Genomic DNA, 27,402 nt, shown 5'->3' on the forward strand with positions numbered 1-27,402 from the left:
AGTGCAGAACAGAATGCTGAAACACAACAAAGGAGGAAGATGTCTTTGGCTAAAACTTTGGCATTAAATAAAAGAGGCAGAAAGGATGGAAACATGCAGCCCTGCCAGCCAGGCTGGGGCATAGCGGGGCAGAGGCAACGTTGAAGGCTGGCTCCAAGGATGGGAACCAGGCCTGGGCACGTACCGGGATGGAAGAAAGCTGTGTTTCAACCAGTTGGGTGTGCCTACTGGGCCTGGCAGGGATCGCGTGCAAGAAAGGAACAAGGAAGGGCAGGTGGGCCACCTTGGCAACAGCCAGCTCATCAAGTAACTAAAGTGGATGTAGTGCAAAAGTTGCAACCAAGTCCTATGGATGTGCTACCTGCTTGCCTTAAGGGTCATGTGGCAATGTTGGGCCAAATGCAGGGCCTTGTCCTCGTCCTGGGTGCCTGCGTCCTCAGCCACAGAGTCCCAAGTTTTCCAATATGTGTGGGATAGAGGAGACAGAACCCTGCCTCCATAAGTGTTAGCCAAAAGCTCCTGGGTTCAGGTATCAAGGCTCAGAGTTTGTGCTTCTCTTTGCAGTCTGTGTCCCCTGTTGGCACCAGCAGGCTGAGGACGGACAGAAGAATATCTATCTGGGTCTCTCATCTCATGGCAGAGCACCCAGCCTGAGCCTCATCTCAGAACATCACAACAGCCCTTCAACACTGGCAAGGTGTCCAAGAAAACCCACAGGTGGCACATGAAGACCCGCTGAGGAGGATGTGACACAGTTCCACGGGGGAGAGGGGCATGGGTGGTGATGTCCCTAGGGGAGCTCTGCTGTTTTCAGATGGGCACCAGGCCTGGGGGGGCCATACAGGGTCACCGAGGCAATGTGGTTATTCTGCATAACCTGATGTGAGAAGAGGACAGCAAGTCAAGGGGACGGAGCAGAGCAAGCAATCAGACCCACAAAAACACCAGTGGGATTAGCACCGGGGCTGAGACGGCAGAGAAAGGACCCCAAGAAGGCCCTGTACATGGGCATGGAGGTTGTGTATACAACACAACTGCACAGGATGGGCCAATCCCTCAACATCCCTTATCTCATGCTGGGCATCATTTCTGCCCTCGTGTCTGCCTGTGCCTCATGGGATACATAAACTCCACCACACCTATTTGTCCAGTTCTTCTGGAACTCTTCAGGGGCCTGCTGAAGGTTACGACATCCAGAAGAGAAAACAGGCAGCCCATTCTTCTCCCAAGCCAATGGGGCCTCTATAGCCACTTGAGCCCCACTTGCCCTGTGGTTCCTTGGTTTTAGGTATTGGGATTCCCGTTACCTCTCATCTTATTGGATCCAGAGCACTGCTTTAGCTTACCTGATCCTGAATTTCTCTAACGTAATTTCTGAGCCCTCACTGTTAAACTGGAGAGGCTAAGTTCTCAGCAGAGTTGTTGGGGAAGGATTAACCCTCCCAGCAGGGCCGTTAGGTCCTCCCTGATCTCTCTCCATGACTTGCCTCTCCCTGCCAGAACACCGGCCCCAGTCCCCAGGGCTTACCTCAAAGATCATCCGCTGAAGACCAAAGCAGAATGTGGAGCCAAATGGATTGGTGTTGTTTGGGGAGGAGGACCTGAGGCCGGGGAAGCCAGAATTAGAGGGGCAGACCAAGGCCAGGCCAGCAGTCCCTTTTGGGAGTGGGGGCTATTGGCAAGTGGTCTGTAAGTCCCACACAGGCCCTTGGGGTCTTAGAGGTAGCAATAGGCCTTACTCAGCCTAACATGGCACAGAAAGTTACTATGGAAATGAACTGGGTTGTGAGAAGTCAGGAGGCAGAGAGCTTCAGGCAGTGTGACAACCAGGTACTGGGTTGGGCTGTGGACTATGGCTAGTAGCAGCTTTGATGGAAATAATAAGATCCTAGGGCAGTTGGTCATGACTGCCTCCCTTTCTGAATAACTAGGGGTGAAAAGGCTCTCATATCTGCAGGTAGGTGGAGGAGGGGAGAAGCTATTCCCATTAGGCAACCTCTCTCGTACAGGCAAACATGCATAAGTAGGCCTTGTATTAATGCAGAGTTGGGGAAGGAAGTATGCACATGTCTATAATTTATTTCTAAGCAATATCCACTGCTAGGCTTCCCTAGGCCACCTGATAGTAACCTCGCACACTCACCTGTGAAGGACAACAGGCTTCTCCACAGGGTGACCCAGGAGCTCCTGGATGTTGTCCCACTGCAAGAGGGATGGAGGCGGCAGGGGGTTAGCAGGGCCTGACCACACCCGTGACCAATGACAGGCCCAGAGAACATGGGCCCCCAACTGCTAGCATGTTCATGACCACCACCTCATTTTCAGGCTGCATCAGGTGGGAAAATAGGAGCTCACCTTGCTATAGGTTGTGCATGTTTCTGTCTGACCATCTGCATTTTCTGAAAAGAGAATAATACAGAGTGGTTGGCAGCTGGCCCTGCCCACCTGTGACCTAGCCCTAGGCAGAATCCAGATCTGGCCACCCTTTGCACTGGGGTTGGAGTATGGAGGGAGGAAAGACAGACTGTTTTATTCCTGAATGGACGAAAATGGAGGGTTGAAGGGAGGTCAGTCAGGTGTGAACTACGCCAACCAGCAGTGGACAACAATCACAAGGCTGGGCTGGGAGCACCTGGATGATCATCGCAGTTAGGAAACTCTCCCTTCCAGAGACCAGCACTCCACTTACAGGAAAAGACCTGGAAGGCCTCCACGAGACTACAGACCAACCACTGTAGCCTCCCTTCCCGCTCCGCCCCCCATACAGAGAGCTTAGCCCAGAGGAGTCGAGGCTATGGGCAGGATCAGGTGGGCCAGGACTACATTAACCCACTTGCTACCATCCTCTCTACTTGGATCACTTGTCCCTTCTCATCGTGAGTGACTGACCCCAAAAGCCTTTTCGTATCCCGAGGACACTCACTACTCACCTTTCTTTATGGCTATTGGGATCTTGAACTCACAACGGTGATAACTAAGAGAGAAAAGGAAAAAGAGTAAAGGCTGGGTCCCCTGGGAGGCCTAACCACCCCCACATCTTAACCTTGCACTCCAGGAAAAACAGAACCAAGCACAACTTGCCCAACTTGCACTGGGCCTGACTCGGAATTCACTGGGGAGGCCAGCTTTAGGAATTAGAGTTCAACAGAAAAGGGTATGGCTCTGGGGTCTGAAGACTCCCACCTTGGATAAGACACCAAGCTTTCTGAATTTATTTCCCTATTTGTAAACTGGGTACAGATGGAGAGATGTAAGGTATTGGACACTATACCAGGAACAGAATGAACACTCAGAAAATGTTCACTTCCCATAAACCAGCAAGAATTCAGGTACAGATAAATTAGTAAACTCTAAAGCCATAAGCTCTCTATCCTGGGGATTTTTAGTCCAAAGCCCACTGCTCAGAGAGGCAGGTACAGGTATACTCACATATTGAAATTATAATGCCCAGGGTAATTGGTGTGAAGGACAAACTTCTTCACTTTGTGAGTGTTCGCATCAAAGAGGATGTCCTGGGATAGAAAACAAGGATGCCTAAGTCAGGAGAGTTACTGAGGCAGGGCAGCAGCCTTTCCCAGGGCATGTCCAACTCAGAAACATCTATTCCACAATGAGGATGCCTGCAGGCAGGAGCTTACTCCCCCCCCCGCCGCCCCCCAGCAACAATCAAGGGGACAGCTGAGACCAAGCAGCCTTAACTGGACATTTTCAGTGAGGGGGGCACCCAACCGTCTAAAGGCCTCCCTATTCCAAATCTTGTGCAAGCAGTCCTGGCCAGCACAGGTGGCTGCAGCTCCCACTGCTTGGGAACTCAAATACATCAGATCTTTCCTGTCAAGCACCAGGATAAAAAAATCTGAGCATAGATTCTGACTTAAAAGCTACTGAGAAGGTTCAGGGGCCATCTAATTTAAGGGGCTCAAGGCACCTGGTTATTCTGAATGTCATGACCTGCCAGAGACCCTCTGATTTCCTTTAGGCCCTCTCTATGGGTGCCAGCAACCCCTAAAACCGAAGTTTCAGCCTCTTGCCAGGATTCAGACCTAGATTTGATGCTACCTATTGAACACTTCCTCCTATCCATCACATCTTTCCCAGCTTCACACCCTGCCAGCTGCTCAGGCCTGTGACCCCAAGGTTACCCCTGTGTCCACCTCTCCATCAACAGCTACATCAAGTCCTATCAGACCAATACATTTGCTCCATCTTCCCTGCCACCTGTCATCACAGGCTTTAGAACTCAAAAAGTTCAGCTTGTGCCCTGACTGATTTGGCTCGGTGGATAGAGCGTCGGCCTGCGGACTGAAGGGTCCCAGGTTCGATTCCGGTCAAGGGCATGTACCTTGGTTGCGGGCACATCCCCAGTAGGGGGTGTGCAGGAGGCAGCTGATCGATGTTTCTCTCTCATTGATGTTTCTAACTCTCTATCCCTCTCTCTTCCTCTCTGTAAAAAATCAATAAATATATATATATATTTTTAAAAGTTCAGCTTGTAACAGTGCCATGCCCTCCTGGCACCATCCTAACCCCAACAGTTTATGATCCCACTGCTCTCCCACGACTCCTGGCTCCTGTTTGGTCTTTCCCACATAGGCAAACCCAATCTCTCCTTTCTCCTTCTCTGGAATCTACCCTTTCTTTGCTGCCTCAGGTCCCCAGGAGAGCTCAGAGGTTAGAAGAACCAAGGTCCAGGTTAGCCCTGCCTTCTGAGATGTATCCTGCTGATGCAGTGTTTACACAATCATTTCTTACACACAAAAAATCCATTTACCAGCTGGACTGTCAGCACTGATTGTGACCATCAGCACCCGAGGTCCAGAACATAGGGCTACAATGCCTCTGGGATGATCCCTTAAATATATAAACACACTCCCATTGTTTTTGAGACTTTTTAATCTTCTAGTTTTGTGACTCCAGAAGAGGTTCCTATGCTCTACAAAAGGGCAGTTCCCAAAACATCTTAACCTGAATGATTCCCAGACTCCACCTGTGGAGCATGCTTCTATCAGAGAAGACATACCAGGGAACTCAGTGTCTCAGCAATCTTGGTGGCAGGAAAGTCTGACATATATGACAATAGTGGGCAAAGCCAGCTGGGGCTAGGATCCCTGCTGCTAGGCACAGTTTCAGCTGTATATGTATACACAAGTGTGCCAAGGTACACTGTCCATGCCTGCAGAAATTAAACACTTCCCTAAGGAACCATAACTTACCACTCCAAGAGTGAAGTAGTTAAAAAAGTAGTCATTGCACTTGGATGGAACTTGTTTATGGGGGGAAGGAGAATGAATTTTCATCTGTTGGAGAAAAAATAATGAATTAAAATCCACCCCCTTAATACAATCCTTGGATTAAATGATTCTATAAATTGTGTTTTTTTCTCTGACATTAAGCTGTTGGGTAGGCAAGAGTCTAGGAGTCCCAGCTGCTGGTGCCAACCAACCCAGCCAGCTGTGGTTGACTATAAACTGGGCCCTGGTCTCCAAGGAAAGGCAGCATGATCTGACCAACAAGTGTCAGAAAAGAGCTTTCAATTTACTTCTCCATCTGCTTTAACAGAACAGGTTCTATGAGAAAATAGCAAAAAGTTTATATTTATTCAATATTAAGTTAATGATTTAAAAACATTAAGAGACCACTATTCCACTATTCACTTTATAAACACATTTCTCTCACCTTATCTTCTGATTTATAGAAGACTTTGTGTGGAGAACCAAGCATGCTAAGAACGTCTTGGCAAGAATCACCAAAATACACCGAACGTTCAAATACCCGCATCTTGGCATCTGCTAACAGGCCAGGTCCACAACCTGCAGAGAACAAGGGAGAGGTATAGCCAGTTCCAGGGTAGGGCCTGAGACCCTGTAGCCCAGGGCCCGGGGGCTCCAGAGAGGCCACTGCATTACCAGGTCTGCTGAGAGGCAAACTGCGTGCAAGCACGTTACCAGGGCTTAAGATACTACTAGAGATCACCACCTTATCTAAATAATGCCAGAGACTCATTCAATTCCACACAAATGACATGAAGCTCTGGAAACACCATTCACTGACTCACCAAGTATTTACTACTGACCATTAAAGGCTAGGGGATACTTCGATAGATATTGAGGAAACAATGGTGAGCAAAACAGGTGCCCACATGGAGACTTTGTGGCGTGATAAAGATCCCAATCAGGTCAGCACACAACTGAGGGACAATAAATAGCTGCACAGGTGCTATGAAGTATATAATAAAGTACTATTATTTCTTGCCACTTTGCAGGTCCTGACAAGATAAAGGGTACTTAATGCTAGGAGGTACCTCTCAATGGTAACACCCAATGAGAGATTTGGCTTAAAGATCACTCTATAAAAGCCAAGAGTGAAGCACACATTAACTCACTCCCTAATTCCACAAACACCTGACACACTAGTACTCCAAGAGAAAACCAGGAAAGTGGGAAAATGAAAAAAAATCTTGATTTGTCAAGTTTCTTCTTTGGGAAGAATATTTAACTCTTTGTCTAATACAGATTTCAGAAATGGCTCAATTAAACACACACATAGTTGAGGAATAGCAATAGATACACCATTAGTAAAATTTCCCCCATTTTGTGGATGGGAAGACAAAGTATTTTTTTCAGGGGGAAAAAAAAGAAAAAAAAAGGCAACCGAAACAGGTTTGGCTCAGTGGCTAGAGCGTCGGCTTTCGGACTGAAGGGTCCCAGGTTCGATTCCGGTCAAGGGCATGTGCCTTGGTTTCGGACATGTCCCCAGGGGAGGCAGCTGATTGGTGTTTCTCTCTTGTCAATGTTTCTGGCTCTCTATCACTCTCCCTTCCTCTCTTTAAAAAAAAAAAAAAAAAAGGCGAAGAGTCTGCAATTCCTGGTACCATAATAATCACCAATATCACCTTACTCTGCACGGGGTTTTAGAGTTGACAAAACTCTTTTCATGGATAACAATCCATTTGTTACATACAGAAGACTTGAGGGATCCCAAATATGAAATACTAGATGCTGAGTTCTCCAATTAACCCGAGTCTTTATTCACAGCACATATACACTGAATAGCAAAATAAAACTTTGTTTAGGCAAATCTGGAACCCACCAAAAATGCTGTCAGGCTGGACTGTCTGCCCAAAGTCTCCAAGTACCAGATTCTTGTGATGCCCAGATGGGGCTATAGGGAAGGCACCCTTGATAGGTAAGCTTTCTTTTTTTTTTTTTTTTTAAATATATTTTATTGATTTTTTACAGAGAGGAAGAGAGAGGGATAGAGAGTTAGAAACATCGATGAGAGAGAAACATCCATCAGCTGCCTCTTGCACACCCCCCACTGGGGATGTGCCCACAACCAAGGTACATGCCCTTGACCGGAATCGAACCTGGGACCTTTCAGTCTGCAGGCCGACGCTCTATCCACTGAGCCAAACCAGTTTTGGCAGGTAAGCTTTCTTTTTCTGCCTGAAACCTATCCAGGTGAAATTATCTTTAGTTTTAGGAGCTTTTCAGTTTCTGATTACAAAGTAAGTCTTTCTATAAATTATTGCAGGGACCAAAACAGTTGAACTGATTTTTCCTGTTAAAAGTATCACTGTAGGCCCTGGCTGGGTAGCTCAGTTGGTTAGTCTTGTGCCCATGTGCCAACAATCAACCAGAGAATGCATGAATAAGTGAAACAACAAATTGATCTCTCTCTCCCTCTCTCTAAAACAAACAAACAGGCAACAACAACAAAAAAAGCATCACTGTAGCCATCAGGAAACAGATGGGAGAAGTAGGTCAGTTGAGACAAGCTACCCTTCCACTTGCCAAAGAAAACTCTCAGTGAGTGCTGGATGGGACAATAACTCAAGCCTGAGACGTGACTGCTAGGGGTATGCTGTACGGGGCGGCAGTCAGCATTAACTTCGACACCCCCCCACTTCCAACAGGCTCCTCTCCTGTCACCTGGGATAACTGCGCCACCCTTGACTATCCTGCTGTTCAAGCAGCAATCCTCTGGAGAAGACAGACCCTAAATCATTCAACTATGCTGCCGCATCATAATTCTTTCAACTCTCTCAAAAGCTATAGTTCAGGTGCAACATTCCTTTAAGTAGCTGTTATTCTGCCTTGGCTAGAAAATCACATTTTAAGAAATTTCTACAAAGGACTTGTGTGCAGGCATATGAGCCTAACCGGTGGTTAAGGACAACAGGGGGGTGGGGGCATCTGTGGGGAGGGGTGTGGGATGGGAATGGGGGGACGAGGACAAATATGTGATACCTTAATCAATAAAGAAATTAAAAAAAAAAAAGAAATTTCTAACCTGGAGGTTGTGAATGCCTAATTTGTTCAGGGCAGTAGTTCAGTTTACGTACGATTTTTTAAAAATCTTTATTGTTGAAAGTAATACATATGTTCCCGTCCCCCCCTTAACTCCTTCTAGCCCGCCCTCACACCCCCTACATACAAGATTCTTAACAGTTAAGAACCAATGCCCAGAGACTGATGCAAGACTCCAATTTATGAACAAATACTAGCTAGACTATGAGTTCTGTGAAGGTACAATCTCTATGTTGGCTTCCAGGCCATCTTTATGGAGGCAAGCTCCACACTAGAGATCCCTGTCCTACTAAGCCCCATCCAAGGTCAATGTACCTGAGATTGGCCTGGCATAAGAAACCACAAAATGAGGCATGGATCCTAGAGAGACCAACTACTGAAGGCAGCAACTCCTTTTGTTGTTGTTCAAAGCCAGCAAAATCTCAGCAGGGTGTGGCCAGACCACAATTCAACAAGTCCCTCCTGCCAGCCTACTCTAAGAACTGGGCTTAAAGGGTGGAGAACAGACAGCACTGGAGCTCACAACATTCACCTCCAATAAACAGTTTGGGAACCAGTGCAAAACTACATATGCTAACAGAAGGCTTATGTTCATGCTGAGGAAAGCAATGCCACTATTATTTAAGATACGCTAATGGTAAGACTATCTCGTCCCTTCACAAATTCAAATGAAAGCTTTAATCATAAGCATCTGCATCATTTGTCTTCTACCAACTATCCCTAAGCACGTGGGATTTTAGACTGTCTCAACATGGACACAAGAGGGAACCCACCACCCCAAAGCCAGTAACTGACCTGCAGCAAGTAGGCGAAGTCGTAAACCTGAGGGTCCAGTTCCATCTCGAAGAACGTCTACACTCTCAGCATACACATTGCCCAGGAAACAGCTCAGGGGCATCACGGGAGCCCTGGGGGCAGGCACAGAGTAAGCACAGGCTTTGCCTTACCTATCAGGCCTTAGCATGAAGCTTGTGCTCCCTGACACGTACTTGGTATCCTGAAGGCTGTTTCCACTGTAGATGTACATTCGTTTCACAGTTGCTCCGTGGGGTATCTGGAGAGAAGCTAGACCATGGGCAAAATTGGGCTGCAAACACAGAACAAACGTTTTATTAAGGGCACACTGCAGGCCATGTGACTCTCAGGCTCTGGCATTTCCCCAGCACTCATGGTCTTCATGAACTGGCCAGATCAAAGTAGCACATACTAGTTAAATCTGGCTCTAGGTCAATAAACTCACCCCAACCATGCAAGTTCATCTTTAATTTTACTTTGTTTTTCTTCTCTTTCTTTCATCAGTGAGGAAATGCAGGAATGCCCCCTTTAATAAAATCTAAGCCTTAGGAAAAGCTATCATTTCATAACCCTAAGGATGAATGAAACATTTTGCTAAAGCAATAGATAACTAGAGGATACCTATCTAGTCTGCCTGAAGAGCACTGTCTGCTGACCTATATCACCTGGGGACTGGGCAACAAACACGCGGGGAAAGGAAGGGCTAACCTCGTACTTGGGAGCTTCTGTCCACGAGTCTAACTGAAAAGAGAAAGACAGTCCTCTGAAGTTGAGGTGGAAGAGCTGCTCAGCAGAGTTGTATACTGTAGGAATGAGAAGGAAATGGCATGGTTGAAGTTGCAAACACAAACCAGCCTGGCAGGAAGTAATGACTGGCAACACTTCCTTGTGTCTCATTTCTGAACTGACCTACTAGGCTGAAAACAAGGGGGAGGAGCTTTCCTTTACACTCAAGTACCAACCCCCATATACTATAGGAACTGGGCTTCAGGAGGTTGTGGTGGAGATGGTACCACTTGCCAGATTTATCACTATGGGCTGCCAGAGAACCAGAGGAATCAAATGGACTTGGCTTACCTCCAGGATGGGTTGCACCGAAAGACTGGTCAATCTGCTCAATGGTGGGAGCTATGGCCTGAGAGTTAAAATGTACTCCACTGAAAAACAAAGATATTTTTTAATACCAGGCTTCCCAGGATGGGCTCACAGATCACTGGAGATGGTGGCTAGAAGAGTTATTCTTAAAACATAGGTGGGTGAGTCTACAATTATATCAAAATAAAAGTTTAATTAAAGAACTTTAAAATAAGAGACAATTAAAGAGGTCAGGACAAGTCAATTCTCCTGAGGCTTATATACAGAACTGGTCCTCTAGGGCCTCCCAAGACATCTGTTCAGAAGGAAATAAATCCAGTCTCAGCTCCAGGTATCCAAACTTAAAGAGTGGCCTCAGTTTATACAGTGTTAATGTGTTTTCCCAGGATGCCTACTAGTAGTTGGTTTGAAAAAGGAACTTTCTTAAAAAGGGATGAACATCTTAAAAGAAGGGTGTAGCCAAGCAAGGCAGCTAATTTTCTAAAAGGCAGATTAATTGGGTGACTTGGCAGATGGGTTGGGGAGGGATGGATCCCTCCTGGGAGATGGGCTTGGGAGTATAGGAGGCGTAGGATTTCAGATGATGAGCATGAAAATAAGGCAGTTATGACTTTCAGGAGAATGCTTAAAGGTTAAGGTCAAGTGACTTGCCCAAGGTCACAGAGATTAATAAAATGATGAAGCCATAACTCAAGCCCAGGAGAGCCAAACCTTGGAAGCTTACTGAACAGAGCACTCTAGATGCTAGAATACTGTCTGGCCATAATGGGGGCCAAATATTTGTGCACCATACAGATATCATCCTAAAAAGCAGATTTTGGCCCCCAAATAGTGGCCCTTTGGACGTTTTCTTTAGCATAGGTTTTTGTGCTCGCTTCGGCAGCACATATACTAAAATTGGAACGATACAAAGATTAGCATGGCCCCTGCGCATAGGTTTTGGAGTCAGACCTATCTGTACTGTCCCAATTCTATTGCTCATGAAAGCATAAAGAGGTGCCAAAAAGACAACGTGCAGAGGACAGCTGTGACCCAAGAAACAGTTATAATCACCTCTGAGCTGAGGTCCTGCTTTAATTTGACATATATTCACAGCATGTTCTTAGTAAGGTTTCCTTTTCTCCTGGAAACCAAGTAGACTTGAAAGCTGTCTGAGGAAATCATGGCACCAGGCTCTAATCCTGGAACTGCTGTGGATGGCATTCCTTTACTAAAGTAATGAGTATAGTACATAAAGCCCACTTGTACCAAGCCTGTGACATATACCAGCAAGGGAGAAAACTCACCAATATTTTAACTTTACTTTAGTCAAGTCATATACTTCAATCACCTAAAAAAAAAAAAATTTAAGAGTTGTTAATGCTCTGTAGTTGAAGAAGATTAAGAAGACATTTACAGAATAGCAAAGAAAAAATAATCTATCACTAGCTGAAATTCTCTGGAAGCAACTGCACAGTATCTTTAGTTCTCATTGTTAAATCTGGAGGAAAAACCCATACCACACACAGCAGAACCTCTCCTTCCCCCTCTTCCAGTGGATCGAACAGATGTTTGTGGATGCTCTGGGTCAAGGTTCTTGTACCTCATACAAGGTTCTCTATGTCGTATCATAGAGAAGACTGCATTCCATCCCTACAGGACAGTGAAACACTCCACAGAAACAAATCCATGCATTTGTTAAGGTTGTAACCTCAGAGCCCTGACCAGTGTGAGTCAGTTGGTTGAGTGTCACCCATGCACTGAAAGGTTACTGGTTCAATTCCCAGTCAGGGCACATACCCTCCCTTCCTTTCTCTCTAAAAAAATTGATAAAAACCTATTTTTCTTAAAAAAAGGTTGTATCCTTGGATATGGATCTTCCTTCCTTCTACTCCATACTTTGCTGCATATAAAAACCCAAATCAAGTCAATTTCAAAAATAGCTTCAAAATACTGTGTTTACAGAACAAAAAGATGGAGGGGGAGGTCTATCCTGCTAGAAAACAAGTCACACAATACATTAGCTTAGGACAACTGTGACAATATTCAGATATATCCTTAATGAAGGGCATCTGGCTAAACCTGGAGAACCTCAGAACCCTGGTGAAGCTCAAAGGAAATGTCCAGAATTCAGGGCAGAGACAAAGGAAAAGTTATTGAACACACAGCCACTATTGGTACCAAGTAATAAGCACTATGAAGTCCTCTATGACAACGATGTCTAGGGCTTGGCGGCCTGCAGAACCATCCACCATTCTCCAGCTAGGAGGTCTTGGGCCTCGTTTTACTTTTAAAAATATATTTTTATTGCTTTCAGAGAGGAAGGGAGAGGGAGAGAGAGAGAGAGAAACATCAATGATGAGAGAGAATCATTGATTGGCTGCCTCCTCCACGTCCCACAATGGGGACTGAGCCAGCAACCCGGGCATGTGCCCTGACCGGAATCGAACCGTAACCTCCTGGTTCAAAAGTTGACGCTCAGCCACTGAGCCAGCCAGCCGGACATTGGGCCTCATTTTAGAGGCCCAAACAGAGCTGGTTTAATGTCTGTTTGCCCTGACAACCTGGGTTTGACTCTGGAAGGGACATTAGGTATAGGAGCATCTGGCTTTGTTACAGAAACTGAGACCTAATAGGCAATTCACTTTTGGCCAGACCTTGTCTGTAACTTCAGAGATCACAACACAGAATTTACAACTTAGACAGACATCTCTTAACTATAATGTGGCTATTTTGATCCTACCTGCTTCTAAGGATCATTTCCTCTGCTGGCCATCACAGCACTTCAATCAACCCTTTCCTACACTACTTGTGTATGCTGTCCACTGGTCCCACTAAGTTAAGGCCCCTAAGGTCTGGCTTATTAGTGTGCAAAGGGGAAGTACTCAACATATCAGGTGAGTGGGCCTGCTATGAAGCTAGCTAAGGGCAACATGTAGCTCAAAAGCATGAAAAGAGATGCCAAGAGAGGTCATGCAAGGAAGGGAAGGGAAATAGCTATGATTCATAAGACACCTAGTGTCCCCTTCAGGAAGCCTGGGCATGGCAGTCTATCTTTCCAAATTGGTATGCCATTTGACCGAGGCCAGGGCCCCATGTTATATAGTAGAGCCCTGCTTATATAGTAGAGCCAGGCAAACTGCCTCTGATTACAACAGCTGGCAACCGAATCTCAAGGGCTTCCCACCACTTACCATGGGAGTGAGCCTCCAGAATGTTCCTCCTATGTCACTGTCATCCACCTGCTGCACTCAGACCAACACTTGGAGGTGGTTCAACCCTGCCTGCCCAGTGAACCAGAGTTAATGACAGGGGGGCACTTGTGGCAAGGAACCCAGAGTGCTGACCATCTGGGAGTCCTTCATGTCACCAGGAGACTCTACCAGCAGATTTTAGTCTATGGAGCTTGCTGGGCCATAGGAAGAAGCAGCTGAGGAAGTCTAAAGTCCATGATTTTCTAGCCTCTGGGCTGGAAAAGTCCTTGATTTCACCAGAGAGAAAAGGAGGCATGCCAGCAGCCAAAATAGGAAAGGAAAAGACAGGTGGCTGTAAAGGTTGTGACTTGGTGAAGCCTCATTCCACAGAGCTCACTCATAGGCAGCAAGTGAGAGACAGGGAAACTGCAGAAGACAGCATGAGGGAGAGGTGGATTCTAAAGCCCTCGGATGGAAGGGCAGGCAGATGGGTCAGATCAGACCTGATGCCAAGCAAGGGCACCTGACTGATTGCTTCCTCAGTTTCCAGAGGCTCAAGCAGGTCCCTAGCCCCTCCTTCTTCATAATGACCACACAGAGGCAGAAGACTTTACCTCCTTACCCATCTAATGTACTTCCCATTCTCACATTCTGCATAATGTACTCACTGTTTTCTTCAGCTTTTATCACTTTTAATTCCCATACCCAAAAAACAGAGCTTAAGCCACTGATAATATAGGGTTAAAAACTTGGTCAGGCAAGCCACTATCCTCTCCTCAGCTGTCTGACTGGTAAACAGTACCTCACATGTTTATTAGGATTAAATTAGGAAATGCATGGGAAGCACTCAGCCCTGAACCTAATATGTACCAAGTGCTCCCCAAAAATGCATACACACTTTTAACAGCTGAAAATGAAATGTATTTAATTAAAAAAAAATATTTTATTGATTTTTTACAGAGAGGAAGGGAGAGGGATAAAGAGTTAGAAACATTGATGAGAGAGAAACATCGATCAGCTGCCTCCTGCACACCCCCTCCTACTGGGGATGTGCCCGCAACCAAGGTGCATGCCTTTGACCGGGATCGAACCTGGGACCCTTGAGTCCGCAGGCCGACGATCTATCCACTGAGCCAAACCGGTTAGGGCTGAAATGCATTTTAATAAACAACCTATACATGATTTTGTCTTTACCATGCTGTGATTCTGTAATGGGCTGTCTAGCCACCCCCTTTTGTTGTCCACTTAGGTTACTTCCAGCTTTTCATTACTATGAAAAGCCCTGCTATAAATATCTGGCAACATTACCCTCTCCATAACCTTTTTAAGTTATGTTTCCTAAAGTGGCTTTACCAAGTAAAAGGCAAATGACTCTTTGTAAAGGTGTTTCCAGATTAATTTTCCCCAATTTGCGATGAAGCCACACTGAAGGCCATCCTCTCCCTTTTCCCAGTGTGAAACTTTGGTCAGTGAGGACAGGACAACTAAGTCCACAAGGAGAGGCAAGGAAGATGTGGGGCTAAGAATGTTCACATCAAACCCTGCTTTTGAAAAATCATCATAAACGAGGAATTCTCATTTCATGTAATGATTCTTTTTCCATATTCTATCTTACCTCCTCAGCAGCTCACCTGTGACTGGATGTCTAGAGCTAGGAAGTATCTAAGTCTTTTGGAAAGACAACTCCATATCCTAACCAGGATGATGTCTTTACATGCCACTGCCCAGAGCCACATTCAACTTTGTGACTCTGGGGCATGAGTCTGATGTCACATGACTAACCTGTAAAGCCCAGGCATTTGTAAATAGTATATTAAAAACATCCTGGACTGAAGCAGGTGTTAGTAAATTGCACTTGAGCACTAATTAAGACAACCCTGCACATCAGCAAGCTGTTTGTTTACATTTCCTCAAACGCATTGAGCCCTGATCTCAGCATTTTAGGAAGAACTGCTCTAATTTTCAACTTCTAAGTCATGTTATTTGACCGAAGAATGAAATAAAGATATATAAACCTGACTAAAATCTTGTGGTCCTATTCTGCCGTTAGGCCTCATCGTTAGTACCTTTCTTTTTAAGGCGGTCCTTTGTGACTGTTTTTATTTCACTTAATTCTTTTGCATAATGTTTTTGAGATGTATCTATGTTGAGGCAGGAGTAAATTGTCCATTTTTTGCCATATTACACTTCACTGCATGAACATAGTTCACTTTGCTCATCCACTCACCCACTGACGAACATTGGGTTGTTTTTCATCTTGTGTCTATTATGCATAAAGCTGTTAGAATCACTTCTGCTTATGCTAAGAATATTTCTGTACAAATTTTTTAAATTTTTCTATTTTGTGGATATGTTTTCATTTCTTGGGTAGACACCTAGGATAAGAATTGCTGAGTTTTAGTACCTTTTTAAAGACTCAGGAGAATCTATGCCATATACTTAGCTCCTCCGTTTTCCTATTTAATATAAAAGCCCACTCCCCATACCATGTTCCCCAAATCCTCAATACTCTTTCCCTTTCACCTCCAGAGCCTAGGACTAGAGTCCTTCCCAGAATATTTCCAACTACCAGACCCAGTTTCTCTTTTTAGGGAAACAGGCAAGGCTACCTCTTGGCGGTCTCTGAACCAAGGAAGTTTACTCCCACTTAGGAGTTTCAGAAACATCTCACAACAGCACATATTAATCAGACTGACATGAAACTTTAGTTACCTTAAGTCTCTGATTGAAAGCATCAAACAGTAGTTTGATCCCGTCCTGAGTCAGGTTAAGGATGAGGTCATGGCTTAGAGGAGACTACAAAATAAAAAAACACACTCCAAACAATCAATTTACTTACCAGCACCTGCTGAAAGCATTACAATATAAATGCAATACACAGATTGGAATATAAGTGCAGACTCCCTCCCCCAACTAACAAGGTTTGGAAGCCAGAAACAAACTATTGCATGAATGCAGTGTGCTCTATTTCCAGCCTACAGCTGCTACTTTATAATATTGGCTTGAAAAGAGCCTCTCTTTTCCAAAGCCTGTATTATTATAGGTTTTGAGTGACAATACTTGGGGAAAGGTCTAAAATTATGTGAGTATATAGGCCACTTTCTTTTGAGGGTCCAGGGTACAAATCTATAGCATGGGTTTACTGCTGTCAAAAATACAGAACAGTTGATGAAGAATGCAGACCACATGAAAAAGCCTCATGAGGATCCAAACTCAGCAGGTAATGCTCAAAGCATGTCGGCTGAACCTATATCCATTCACTACCAGGCTGTACCATCCACAGGGAATACTTTTTATTTTTGACTGTTTTATACCATATTCCAGGACAAATAAGTATTTTATGATCTGATTATGTATGAGATGACACTCTTCCTCTTTCCTCCCCTCCCCCCACCATCTCATATCACATGTGCTTCTTTCTGAAAAGCCCAAGTCTAAGATCTAAGGAGTCATATTTCTACATTTGCCCCTTCTGAGTCCTGGGGGGAGGAGAGCAGCAGCACAGAATAGTGGACAAAGCTGGCCTTGAGTTCAGGTGAGCTGGTGACCTTAAGTGACTCTCAGAACTTCTGAGCTCTAGTTTCATAGGTAGTGGGTCAGAAAGCACTAAGCACACCACACTGCACTCTTTCCTCATGTATGCCCCACCTGCTGCTTCTAGCCAAAGCAATCAATTCAAGGACTCAACATGTGAAGACTCTCCATAACCCTAACCAGGTTGGCCAGCAAAAGAAAAACAGGACCATCCAAAACTCTGCCCTTTCTTGAAATTGGCACACAGTTCTCAAAAGGATTTAGAGAAGTTTCTTTTTTAAAAAAAATATATTTTATTGATTTTTTACAGAGAGGAAGGGAGAGGGATAGAGAGTCAGAAACATCGATGGGAGAGATACATCGATCAGCTGCCTCCTGCACATCTACTGGGGATGTGCCCCCAACCCAGGGTACATGCCCTTGACCGGAATCGAACCTGCGACCCTTCAGTCCACAGGCCAACACACTATCCACTGAGCCAAACCGGTCAGGGCTAGAAGTTTCTTTATAAAGCGTCTCAAAGTAGGCAGTGAATGACAGAAGCGTGGCTGTCAGAGAGAGAAAGACTGTGCCACTGCTGGTATAGGTCTCAGTAGAAAAATTCTCTCCCAAAAGCCTTCTGTGATTAGCATAGATGGCTCCCCTACAAGGTAGCAGGCCATGGTGGCACCATCATGCCTGGCAAACATTAGAAGAATGCTGTATGAATGCCTAAACCATTAGGTCTCAAGCAAGACAAGATAATGGACTTATGAATCCTGACCTTATTCTGAACCCAGAACACACAGTTCCATTTCTGAGAGGGCCAGCCCATAGGGGAAGCAGGATGAAGCAACATTTTAGCATCTTTCAAGATCCATGATTAGAGGAAAAATGCTGGGAGGATCTGGATTTTCTTATACTCTCCCAAGAACTGATCATTTTCTTCCTGGCATTATTACAATGCAGGACATAACTAAGCAAAATAAATAAATAAAAATGTAAAAAGAATTGTTTGTGCAACTGAGCAATTTTTAAAAGGAAGCAAATAAATCATCTTCACAATGTTTTATTAGTACTTTATATCTCCAGAACAAAAAAACACACATACTATGTGGTGCTTAAGCAGGCACTATGCAGTCCTCCATATGAAACAGTTCAGTAAAGCTGTCTATTGCAAGTCGTTAACATCCTCTCCCTCTAAGAAAAATGGGGCTACTTGATATGCACATTAAATTTCCAAGGTGTGCCCTAGCCGGTTTGGCTCAGTGGATAGAGCGTCGGCCTGCAGACTCAAGGCTCCCGGGTTCGATTCTGGTCAAGGGTGTGTGCCTTGGTTGCAGGCACATCCCCAGTGGGAGGAGTGCAGGAGGCAGCTGATTGATGTTTCTCTCTCATCGATATTTCTGACTCTCTATCCCTCTCCCTTCCTCTCTGTAAAAAAAAAATTAAAAAATCAATAAAATATATATATAAAAAAATTTCCAAGGTGTGATTTGCTGGAGACAAGGTAGTTCTGAAAAGTTTAACAGGTCAAACTATTCTCTGCACTTAATGGGAAGCAAGGACACAAATGGGAAAGGAACAGGAGGAGGGCAGAAGAGGCAAGGACCACATGTAAGAAGCACTATATCAGAGCTCTGAGAGACCACTCCTCTTGATCCTCATCAAAAGATTATTCCATCATAAGGAAACTATATCCACTTCACAGAAGGAAAAAAACAGACTAATTATTAAATCCATGTTTTCTAACTGATTCTAGTTGGTTAGACGATATTGGGGAAAATTAGTTTAATGCTAAAACTACTATTTGTACTCCAAAAATGGACTGACAATAAGGTTAGTGATATAAGAAATAAAACATGCCCGGCTGTTGTGGCTCAGTGGTTGAGCCTCGACCTATGAATCAGAGGGTCATGGTTTGATTCCCAGTCAGGGCATATGCCTAGTTCTAGGTTGTGGGCTTGATCCCCAGTGGGAGGCATGCAGAATGCAGTCAATCGATGTTTTTTCTCTCTCTCTCCCTTCCTCTCTGAAATAATAAAAAAAATATTTAAATAAAAGAAAGAAAGCCTATTTTCAAATGCATCTAATCTCGGGGTGCCCAAATCTGATTAAACTAAATCTGCAAATTATAAGTTCAAGAAGCAAGCCAATTTTCTTCCCCCCCCCCCCCGCAAATATATTTTTATTGATTTCAGAGAGGAAGAGGGAAGAGAGAAAGATAGAAATATCAATGATGAGAGAGAATCTTTGATCAGCTGCCTCCTGCACGCCCCCCACTAGGGACCAAGCTCAAAACCCGGGCATGTGCCCTTGACCAGAATGGAACCCGGGACCCTGCAGTCTCCAGGCTGACACTATATCCACTGAGCCAAATCAGCTAAGGCAAGCCAATTTTCTTAAGCTGCTTCCCATTTTGATGCCTGCTACTTGTAATTCCCTCATGGTCTAACACTGAAAGTCAGATTAGGTGATGAATGACCTGGAACAAAGAGGAAAAGCTACTATTCTTCACTTTATAAATGACAGGTCACTTTGACTCTGTGGTTCAAAGAGCCTCTGCCCACTCCTATGAGTCCCTTGTTCTGTGGTAAGTACCACAAGAATATCCAAGCACTTGTTTGAAGATGCAGAGGGGTACAGACAGTATGAACATAATTTCTCGGTATAGGTGACAGGCTCATCTCTGACACTAAAGTGAAACTGAGAAACCTCACAAAAATCGTACCCACTTCTAATCCTTCATGCCAAAAATAATCTGTCACTTGCTTTAGGATCTGAAACTAATTGGAAAAAAATGCAACTAAAATAATCAAATTGGTACTTAAACGGCCTCAGAAAAGCCACTTAAGGACAGCCTGTAGCCTGTAGCCTGTATAAGGAGCAAAACTATTCCCTGAGGTTTGTGACACATACAGCACCACAAAGGTTGCTACACATGGTCTGTCATAGAAGAATCACAGATTTCAAAAAAGTCAGTGGAAGGGAAATTGCATTTTTAGAGAGATGGAAAAATCCTATTTCTAAAGGCCTATGGAAAATAGCTTCTAACTCTACATACTTAAAAAATCAAATATTATTTTAAAAATTCTGATTTTCAGAAAATTCTTCTCTGGTGCTAACCTAAAGTATACTCTTACTGGAAACTAAAAAGTCATTTTGTTTGTTTGTTTGTTTGTTTTTAAAAAAATACTTTTAGTGATTTTAGAGAGGAAGTGAGAGGGAGAGAGATAGAAACATCCTAGATAATCCTATCCTATATAGTAAAAGGCCAATATGCAACTAGACCGAACAGCAGAACGACCGTTATGATGTGCACTGACCACCAGGGGGCAGACGCTCAATGCAGGAGCTGCCCCCTGGTGGTCAGTGCGCTCCCATAGGGGGAGCATTGCTCAGGATCATGGCTAGCAAGCGCAGGGGCAGTGGCAGGAGCCTCTCCTGCCTCCAAGGCAGCACTAAGGATGTCCGACTGCAGGCTTAGGCCCACGCCCCTCAGGGCTAAGCCGACATCGGTGGGACATCCCCCGAGGGCTCCTGGACTGTGAGAGGGTGCCTGGACTGTGAGAGGGTACAAGCCGGGCTGAGGGACTCCCCCCGCACCACTGAGTGCACAAATTTTGTGAACCGGGCCTCTAGTCAATGATAAGAAAGAATCAGTTATAGGTTGCCTCCTGCACATACCACACTGGGGATCAAGCCCACAACCCACACATGTGCCCTGACCGGGAATGGAACTGTGACTTCCTGGTTCATAGGACGAGGCTCAACCACTGAGCCATGCCAGCTGGGCTAAAAAGGTCTTTGTAGGTACATGCAACATTATACTCTAGGGGTTAATTCCTGGCACAATTGACCAACATTTAATAGAGACTACAACAAATTGGACAAGAAATAATAATTGGAAAGCAAGTACCCTAGAAGACCAGATAGTCTGAGGTGACCTCCCACTGAAAAGTCCCTGTTTCAGGGATGGATAGACGCGCGCGTGCACACACACAGGTTCAGTTATTGCTGCTCCTCAAAACCTGGCAGCACCAGGTTATCAAGACCAAAAGTTTTAGAATTAAAAAAAAAAAAAAAAGTGCTTGGTAACTGACCAGTGCTGAAGAGTCTCCTTTTCAAATACACTGACCCAACAATCCCTGCGAGTCAGCCCCTCCCAAATCACCGAACTCTGGGGATGACTCACTGATTAGGGATGCTATTTCAGTAAACAAATCAGCTACTACTCACCTGTTCACTGTAGAGAACCTGGACATTTTTGATGATGCGACAGTGCTTCTGAAGAATGGCTACTGCCTGAGCCAGAGGCATTCCTGAAATGAAGCAAGGACACCTGTGTGGGTTACTTGGGTTGTCCATTTACTAACATCTACCACTGTGCTAGGTATTGGTGCCTGCAGTAAGGTCTGGGGTCGGTGTCGCTAAGGTTTATAGAAATAAGACTAAGTTCCAAGTTCAATAAGCAGTAAGAGCTAGAATAAAGTTAGCAGCGAGCACTAAGGGAATAGTTGAATTGTATAAAGGAAGGGAGTTAATACATAAATGGGGACTTTTGTGCTGATCCCAAGCAAAGAGCTTTCTTTGAGAAGGCAAAGTCAGCATGAACCAAGAGTGAGAAAGCACTGACTGCATAACTCTGGAGACTGAGGCCTGGTTCTCACTGTGCCATGAACTACGTATACCCTAGGAAAGTTCCTGCCTCTCTTCCTTTGTGGCATCTGTTTCATTTCTCAAATGAGAGTCTGCAGAAACACATCACTTGTAGGGGCTCATTAAAAATTAAAAATCACACACCTACCAGAATCAACTTATTTTACTAAGGATTTTTACTGGATCCTTATTTATCTACTCGCAAATATCTTCTAAATCTTAACACTTGATTTGTGAACTGATGGCCCATTATAAATACTTATATATTACTCCTGTTAAAAAATCCCAATACCAATGGCCTCTCAAAAGTTCCAGGGACTCACAGGGAACACCAAAAAGTATGTTTTCAAACAAAAAGACACATTATATTTCAAACAAGAAGATACACACACAGAGGCAATTTAAAACAAAGTCCCAGACAATCCAAAAACAAAGACATAGCTTTGTGAGTGCAAGGACAGTATATGTGTTATTCAACTCTCTGAAATCTGGCTTCTCTTCTGTATTCTGACCTCTACATCTACCCAGTCATTCAAACCAGAACCTCTAGATTCCTCATCTTTCTCCATCTTTCAAAATCTAGTCTCTAAACTTTCTTCCTAAACCCATCCCATAACACACTTTACTCCAGGTATCCTCTTTTCCAGCGAACCCAGAGACTCCTTGATAGTGTCCCAGGCAGCTACTACCAAAGAGAATTGGGAATCTAGGGAACCTATTTTCTTCTTCCAGCAGTACATCGTGCTCTAATTATAATATCCAATTGCTTATGGTTCCTTACATACCATCTACCTTTCCCATTGTGTTTTTTTAAACATATTTTTATTGACTTTAGAGAGGAAGGGAGAAAGAGATAGAAATATCAATGATGAGAGAGAATCATTGATTGACTGCCTCCTGTACACACCCTTCTGGGGATAGAGCCCACAACCCTGGCATGTACCCTGACCAGAATCGATCTGTGACACCTCCTGGTTCATAGGTTGATGCTCAACCACTGAAACACATGGGTCGGGCCCATTGTTTTTGTTTTAACTCGTTTGGAAGATTTATACGTATGGACAGTTTGGATAAGAAATCTGGCAGTAGCCTTCTGATAGGGTCCTCCTGATGTTAGCTGCTCCAGGAATAGTACTGGCTCCTGTAATGTTTTTTTAATATGTTTTTACTGATTTCAGAGAGGAAGGGAGAGGGAGATAGAAACATCAATGATGAGATAGAATCATTAATCGGCTGCCTCCTGAACGCCCACACTGGGGATCGAGCCTGCAACACGGGCATGTGCCCTGACTGAGAATCGAACCGTGACCTCCTGGTTCCTAGGTCAATACTCAACCACTGAGCCACACTGGCCAGGCTCCTGTAGGTTTTTGACAGGAAGCCTTCCCCCTGAACTCCGCAGATCAAGTGTCTTCTCTCCTTCCATAGCACCCTATACAACTTCTATGCCATTACAATAAAACACACTATTTCTGTAATCTTTCCTTCCCACTAGACTAAGCTGTTCAGAGTATATGACCATTTCTTATTCAATTTTCAATGTTTGTAAGCAGAGTCCAGAGGTACATGCTGCCTTCAACAAAGTGAGCGTTCAGTCCCTCTGGAACAAGATAATCTCAGAGAAGGCTATTCTCTAGTGACCCTTTAAATCTACCCTCTTTGGGCATTTTCAACACTTATTTATTTATTTAAAAAATTTAAATTATTGATTTGAGAGGAAGGAAGGAGAAGAGAGAGAGAGAGAGAGAGAGAGAGAGAGAGAGAGAGAGAGAGAGAGAGGAGGGAGGGAGGGAGGGAGGGAGGGAGACAGAGAGAGACAGACAGAGACACACATTGACATAGATTTGTTGTTCCACTTATTTATGTGCCCTAACCAGAGACCCAGCCAGCAATTTTGGCTTATGGGGACGACACTCTAACCAACTGAGCTACTTGGCCAGGGCTTCAACACAAATTTAAAAAACAAATTCAGATACGCCTTCACACCAATGCATTCTGCAAATGTCATTGAAAGCATCTCAAATTTGCACTGCCTTTACTCCACCACTGATCAAGTCACCAGTGGCTTTCTCAGAGATTCCTCTTGGCCTAGGTTTTCCTGTCCCTGTGTTGTTGGCATTTCTCTAATCTCCCAACATCAAACAAAGGCCAGGAAAGCAGCCAAGAAGTTGGATGCAGCTCCCCATTATGATGCCAGGCAGATAATGGCAAGGTCTAGATACATTTGCATTAGCACAGATTCCAAAAAGAAACCTAGAAACAAAACTGACCCTATCCTCAGAAGGGTAGAGCAGTGGGAGCAAAATATCCCTGTCCCCTATTTTTTATCATCTCGACCTTTCTGAGCCTCAGCTTCAAACGGAGATTACCTTTCAAGGTTGTGGTGACTTGAATTAAGCACTGCCTGGTTCTCTAGCCTAGGAATGTAATTCAGCCCCAATTGCAGTTTTGATGTATGAGGGCTGGGGAGAGGACTAACTTTTATTTTAGTTTGGAAAAGTTAAATAACCACCATCTCTTAGGCAGACAGGATTTTAAAGTGACTTTTAAGACCCACAAAGAAAACATCAAGGCTCAGGCACCCTTTATGAGCCTTTTCCCAAAGTTTAATTCTAGACCCACTGTATAGAAATGCTCTTTTCACTGTTTTTGGTTGCTATTAAGACAGTGTGAAAAAATAGCCCAAACCCTTGACTCCTGAAAACTGGAAAAAGTTAGAAGTGGGCCCTAGCCAGTTTGGCTCAGTGGATAGAGCGTCAGCCTGCAGACTGAAAGGTCCTGGGTTCGATTCTGGTCAAGGACACATGCCTGGGTTGCAGGCTTGATCCCCAACAGGGGGTGTGCAGGAGGCAGCAGATCAATTCTGTCTCATCATCGATGTTTCTATCTCTTTCTCCCTCTCCCTTCCTCTCTGAAATCAATAAAAATATACTTTTTTTTTAAAAAAAGTGGGAGTTACGGTATCAAAACAATAGTTGACAAAAGAAGTCTTGCTCTCCCACCTAGTTTTTTTTCCCCAAAATCCTGGTCTCAACTAACATCCTAATCACTACTTTTGTCAAGAAGACTCTGTACCACAGAGATCCACAACTAAGTCGTAACATCAAGCTCAATTTGAAGCTATGCTTGTGGTTCTCGCTCTGTCCTGTTAAATCCTGGTGTGAGCAGAAGCTGTGGATGGAAAGGTTATTCCCTAACTAGAAGCCAAACTGGACCAGCATGATGATTGTGTCTGGAGACAAAGATATCACTAGCCTCCCCAAGTCAGGCTCTTGTTGCTTCACAAGAGGCTGGGGTGTTTCATACCAGCTGAAATTTTGGGAAGAACTCTGTAGGAATGGTGTTAGTTATGAGAGAAGTTGACTAGGACCTCTCAATAAAACTGGCTCCTAAAAAAAAAACAACAAAAAAAAAAAACTGGCTCCTACAATCCAGAGGAGGTTTATAGTTCAACTGAGCACCAGCAGGGCCCTACCAGTTTCTCATGTACCCTGTCTCCATAGATGTGAGTCTTCCAGATTCAAGGAGAAGTTATAGCCCAACAGAGCAGCTGACTCAGTCCAGCAGCTCAAATTAGTGTGACAAAAGTTCAGGCCTGCACAAACAAACAGCACCAACACCTGCTCCCCACCCCCTTTTCCTAGTGCTGGAACATCAAAGTAAACACACACTGGGGTTACTGAATGCAAATATTTGTACACATAAAGGTAGTGGCATTGGGGATGAGGAAAACTGGGCCAAAAAAAACCCCAAAACGACCAGATTGAATGTTCTACAAACTAAATGTTACTTTTCCTGAACTCCTATTTCATTCTCAGCTAAGGTCTGGGTTTAGGATTACCTCGCCACATCGACCACATTTAAAAACGAGAAGGAAACAAGTCAGAAGTTCCTTTAACACACAGACTCTCCTCAACCAACTCCTTTGACCAGATTCCCAACACCAGATTAAGGGATGGGGGAGAGGGCTAGGTTTCCCCTTTCGAAGAGGCAACTCATAGACCAGAAAAGCAAAGGGAGACACCCTGTTGTGGCGTTTAGGAGTGTCAGTCACTTCTCAACTATTCCATCAGTAAATAGCGATTAGGAATAACACTAGTACCGACCCTTAGACTCCCAGAAGGCCGACTAGAGATAATTACGCACCACAAAGCAGAGCTAGTCTTCAGTGTTTGGGGCGTGTCGGTCATTGTTATTATTATTACTACCACAGTCCCGGGAGGGGCCCGGTTAAGGCCTGAGGCGAGGGCGTCTGGGCCCAGCTGAGCCATAGACGGGCGGGTCGGGCCGGTTGGAGCGGGTATCTAGTGCCTGGAGCCCCAAAAGCCAATAGGACTGAAGAGGCGATAAGCCGCGGGCACTAGGGAGTAAGGGGCAGAGACCAGAGGCGGGAAGGGCCCGGAGGGAAATAAGAACCAGAGAATAGGGTTCTGAGGGAGAACCCCATACTTACCCAGTGTGAATTCCCATTGCTCGTTCCCCAGAGAGCGCTCAGGCACCACCTCCAGATCCAGCATTGGTTCGGCTCGCCGGGCCGGGGCGGCCTCCCTGCGGCAGCGCAGACGGGACCGGAGCTGAGGACAAAGCAGCAGCTAACCCGTCGTCCCTGCCGTCCCTCGGCGGTCCGGCTCCCCAACTCCTCCCCGGTCGCCGGCGACACCGGCCCAACACCACACCTCACCTCACTTCACCAGCAGCAGCCGCGGTAGTAGGGGCAGCGGCAACAGCGGCAGCATCTGCAGTAAAAGTGGCGTGCGAGGCCGTAAAGTGTGGCGAGGGCGGGGTTCCATAGCAGGGGCGGAGCCTACGGTGGAGTCGCGCACGCGCAAACTCCGGATTAGTGGCTGGGACCGGCTGGAGGCTTGGCGGTACCTTGTGGAAGGGCTGGGACGAGGAGACGCATATTCCGTGAACCCCCACATCTGTCCACCGCGCCGCACACGTTTCACACGTCTAAACAAGGATGTGTACTCTACTCAACACATACATGTGACATGGTTATATAATCCCCATCTGCTATCTACACGCGCGTCCGATTCCCATTCATTGGGAGCAAAAAGCGAGTTCCGAGGGTGCACAGTCTGCGGCCCGGCAGAGAGGTAGGATGCGGGGTCCCGGAGCCCCACGGCCCGCGAGTGCCCTCCCACCTCCGGTTAGGGCCGAGACTGACGCCGGCTGTAGCTGCCTCTAGTTTCCAGGAATGACTCCTTCCCCACCTAGCTGCTCAGGGGCTGAGGTGGAATCAAAGCGAGTGAGGAATGTGCTCCAGTGTGTGTGGAGGGGAGGGACACCTGGAAAGGGGGAGTTGATGGAGAGGAATAGGTAGAAGAGGGAGGAGCTAGTCCGGCCTCCGGGCTGACCACATCCAGATGTGAGCAGTTCCTCTCCCAACAGCCCCCCTCTCGCCTCCACTCCAGTCCCGGACCCCACCGGAGGTCGCAGGCTGCAGCTCAGACTTGAGCGAGAGCTAGCTTTGGCGCCAACACTGTGTGGTCTAGACCATACCTCTGGTGCTCTTTGTGCCTCCGTTTTTCCATCTACAAGTAGAGTGAGAGGCTTCTCAAACCTGTTCATCCTGAGCTTTTGGCCGGTGCCCCGAGGCACGCTAAAACGAAAAGGCTACCAGGTCTCTTCTGGAGGCAGGCCTTTACGGAAGCGACTCTCACGACCACTCAGAGAGGAAAGCCTATACCTACCTCACTTTACAGGTGAAAAAAGGAAGCCCAGAAAAGTTTAAGAGATCTTGTGGTCCTAGGTGGCAGAACCCAAGTTCTTTCTCTTGCATTGTTTTTTATACTAAATTCTCAAACTGGCTTAGTAGGAGTGTAACTTGGAGGGCTTTATCAAAATTTGTAGCC

The 27,402-nt window shown here is 45.4% G+C and overlaps 1 protein-coding gene across 2 annotated transcripts; it reads right to left on the bottom strand.

The window, feature by feature from the left end:
• Window positions 1–739: 739 nt before the first annotated feature.
• PHAF1 (phagophore assembly factor 1) lies at window positions 740–26,276 on the bottom strand. 2 transcript variants are annotated; one of them, XM_079800413.1, is made up of 17 exons: window positions 26,226–26,276; window positions 25,998–26,118; window positions 21,125–21,207; window positions 16,085–16,168; window positions 11,486–11,529; window positions 10,182–10,261; window positions 9,813–9,907; window positions 9,299–9,396; window positions 9,105–9,217; window positions 5,677–5,810; window positions 5,214–5,297; window positions 3,430–3,512; window positions 2,931–2,974; window positions 2,356–2,399; window positions 2,144–2,202; window positions 1,529–1,601; window positions 740–877 (listed from the first exon to the last, which is right to left on the bottom strand). In XM_079800413.1, the coding sequence occupies exons 2-17, from the start codon at window positions 26,059–26,061 to the stop codon at window positions 791–793; spliced, it is 1,269 nt and encodes a 422-aa protein (XP_079656539.1). In that variant the 5' UTR covers window positions 26,062–26,118; window positions 26,226–26,276; the 3' UTR covers window positions 740–790. The 2 variants fall into 2 exon arrangements, with proteins under 2 accessions (XP_079656539.1, XP_079656540.1); XM_079800414.1 differs by having other exon boundaries at window positions 25,998–26,092; window positions 26,226–26,269.
• Between the last annotated feature and the right edge of the window lie 1,126 nt (window positions 26,277–27,402).

Source organism: Cnephaeus nilssonii (genome assembly GCF_951640355.1).
Source record: "Cnephaeus nilssonii genome assembly, chromosome: 20".
In the NCBI taxonomy this organism is placed as follows: domain Eukaryota; kingdom Metazoa; phylum Chordata; class Mammalia; order Chiroptera; family Vespertilionidae; genus Cnephaeus; species Cnephaeus nilssonii.

Excerpts from the sequence above, each read along its gene's own strand:
- PHAF1 (XM_079800413.1), bottom strand. The coding sequence starts at position 26,061 with ATGCTGGATCTGGAGGTGGTGCCTGAGCGCTCTCTGGGGAACGAGCAA. Across the intron at positions 9,218-9,298 it reads AACAGCCTTCAGGATACCAA|GGCTCCCGTGATGCCCCTGA; the intron begins GTACGTGTCAGG and ends GCCTGCCCCCAG. Across the intron at positions 3,513-5,213 it reads ACTACTTCACTCTTGGAGTG|GACATCCTCTTTGATGCGAA; the intron begins GTAAGTTATGGT and ends TTTCTATCCCAG.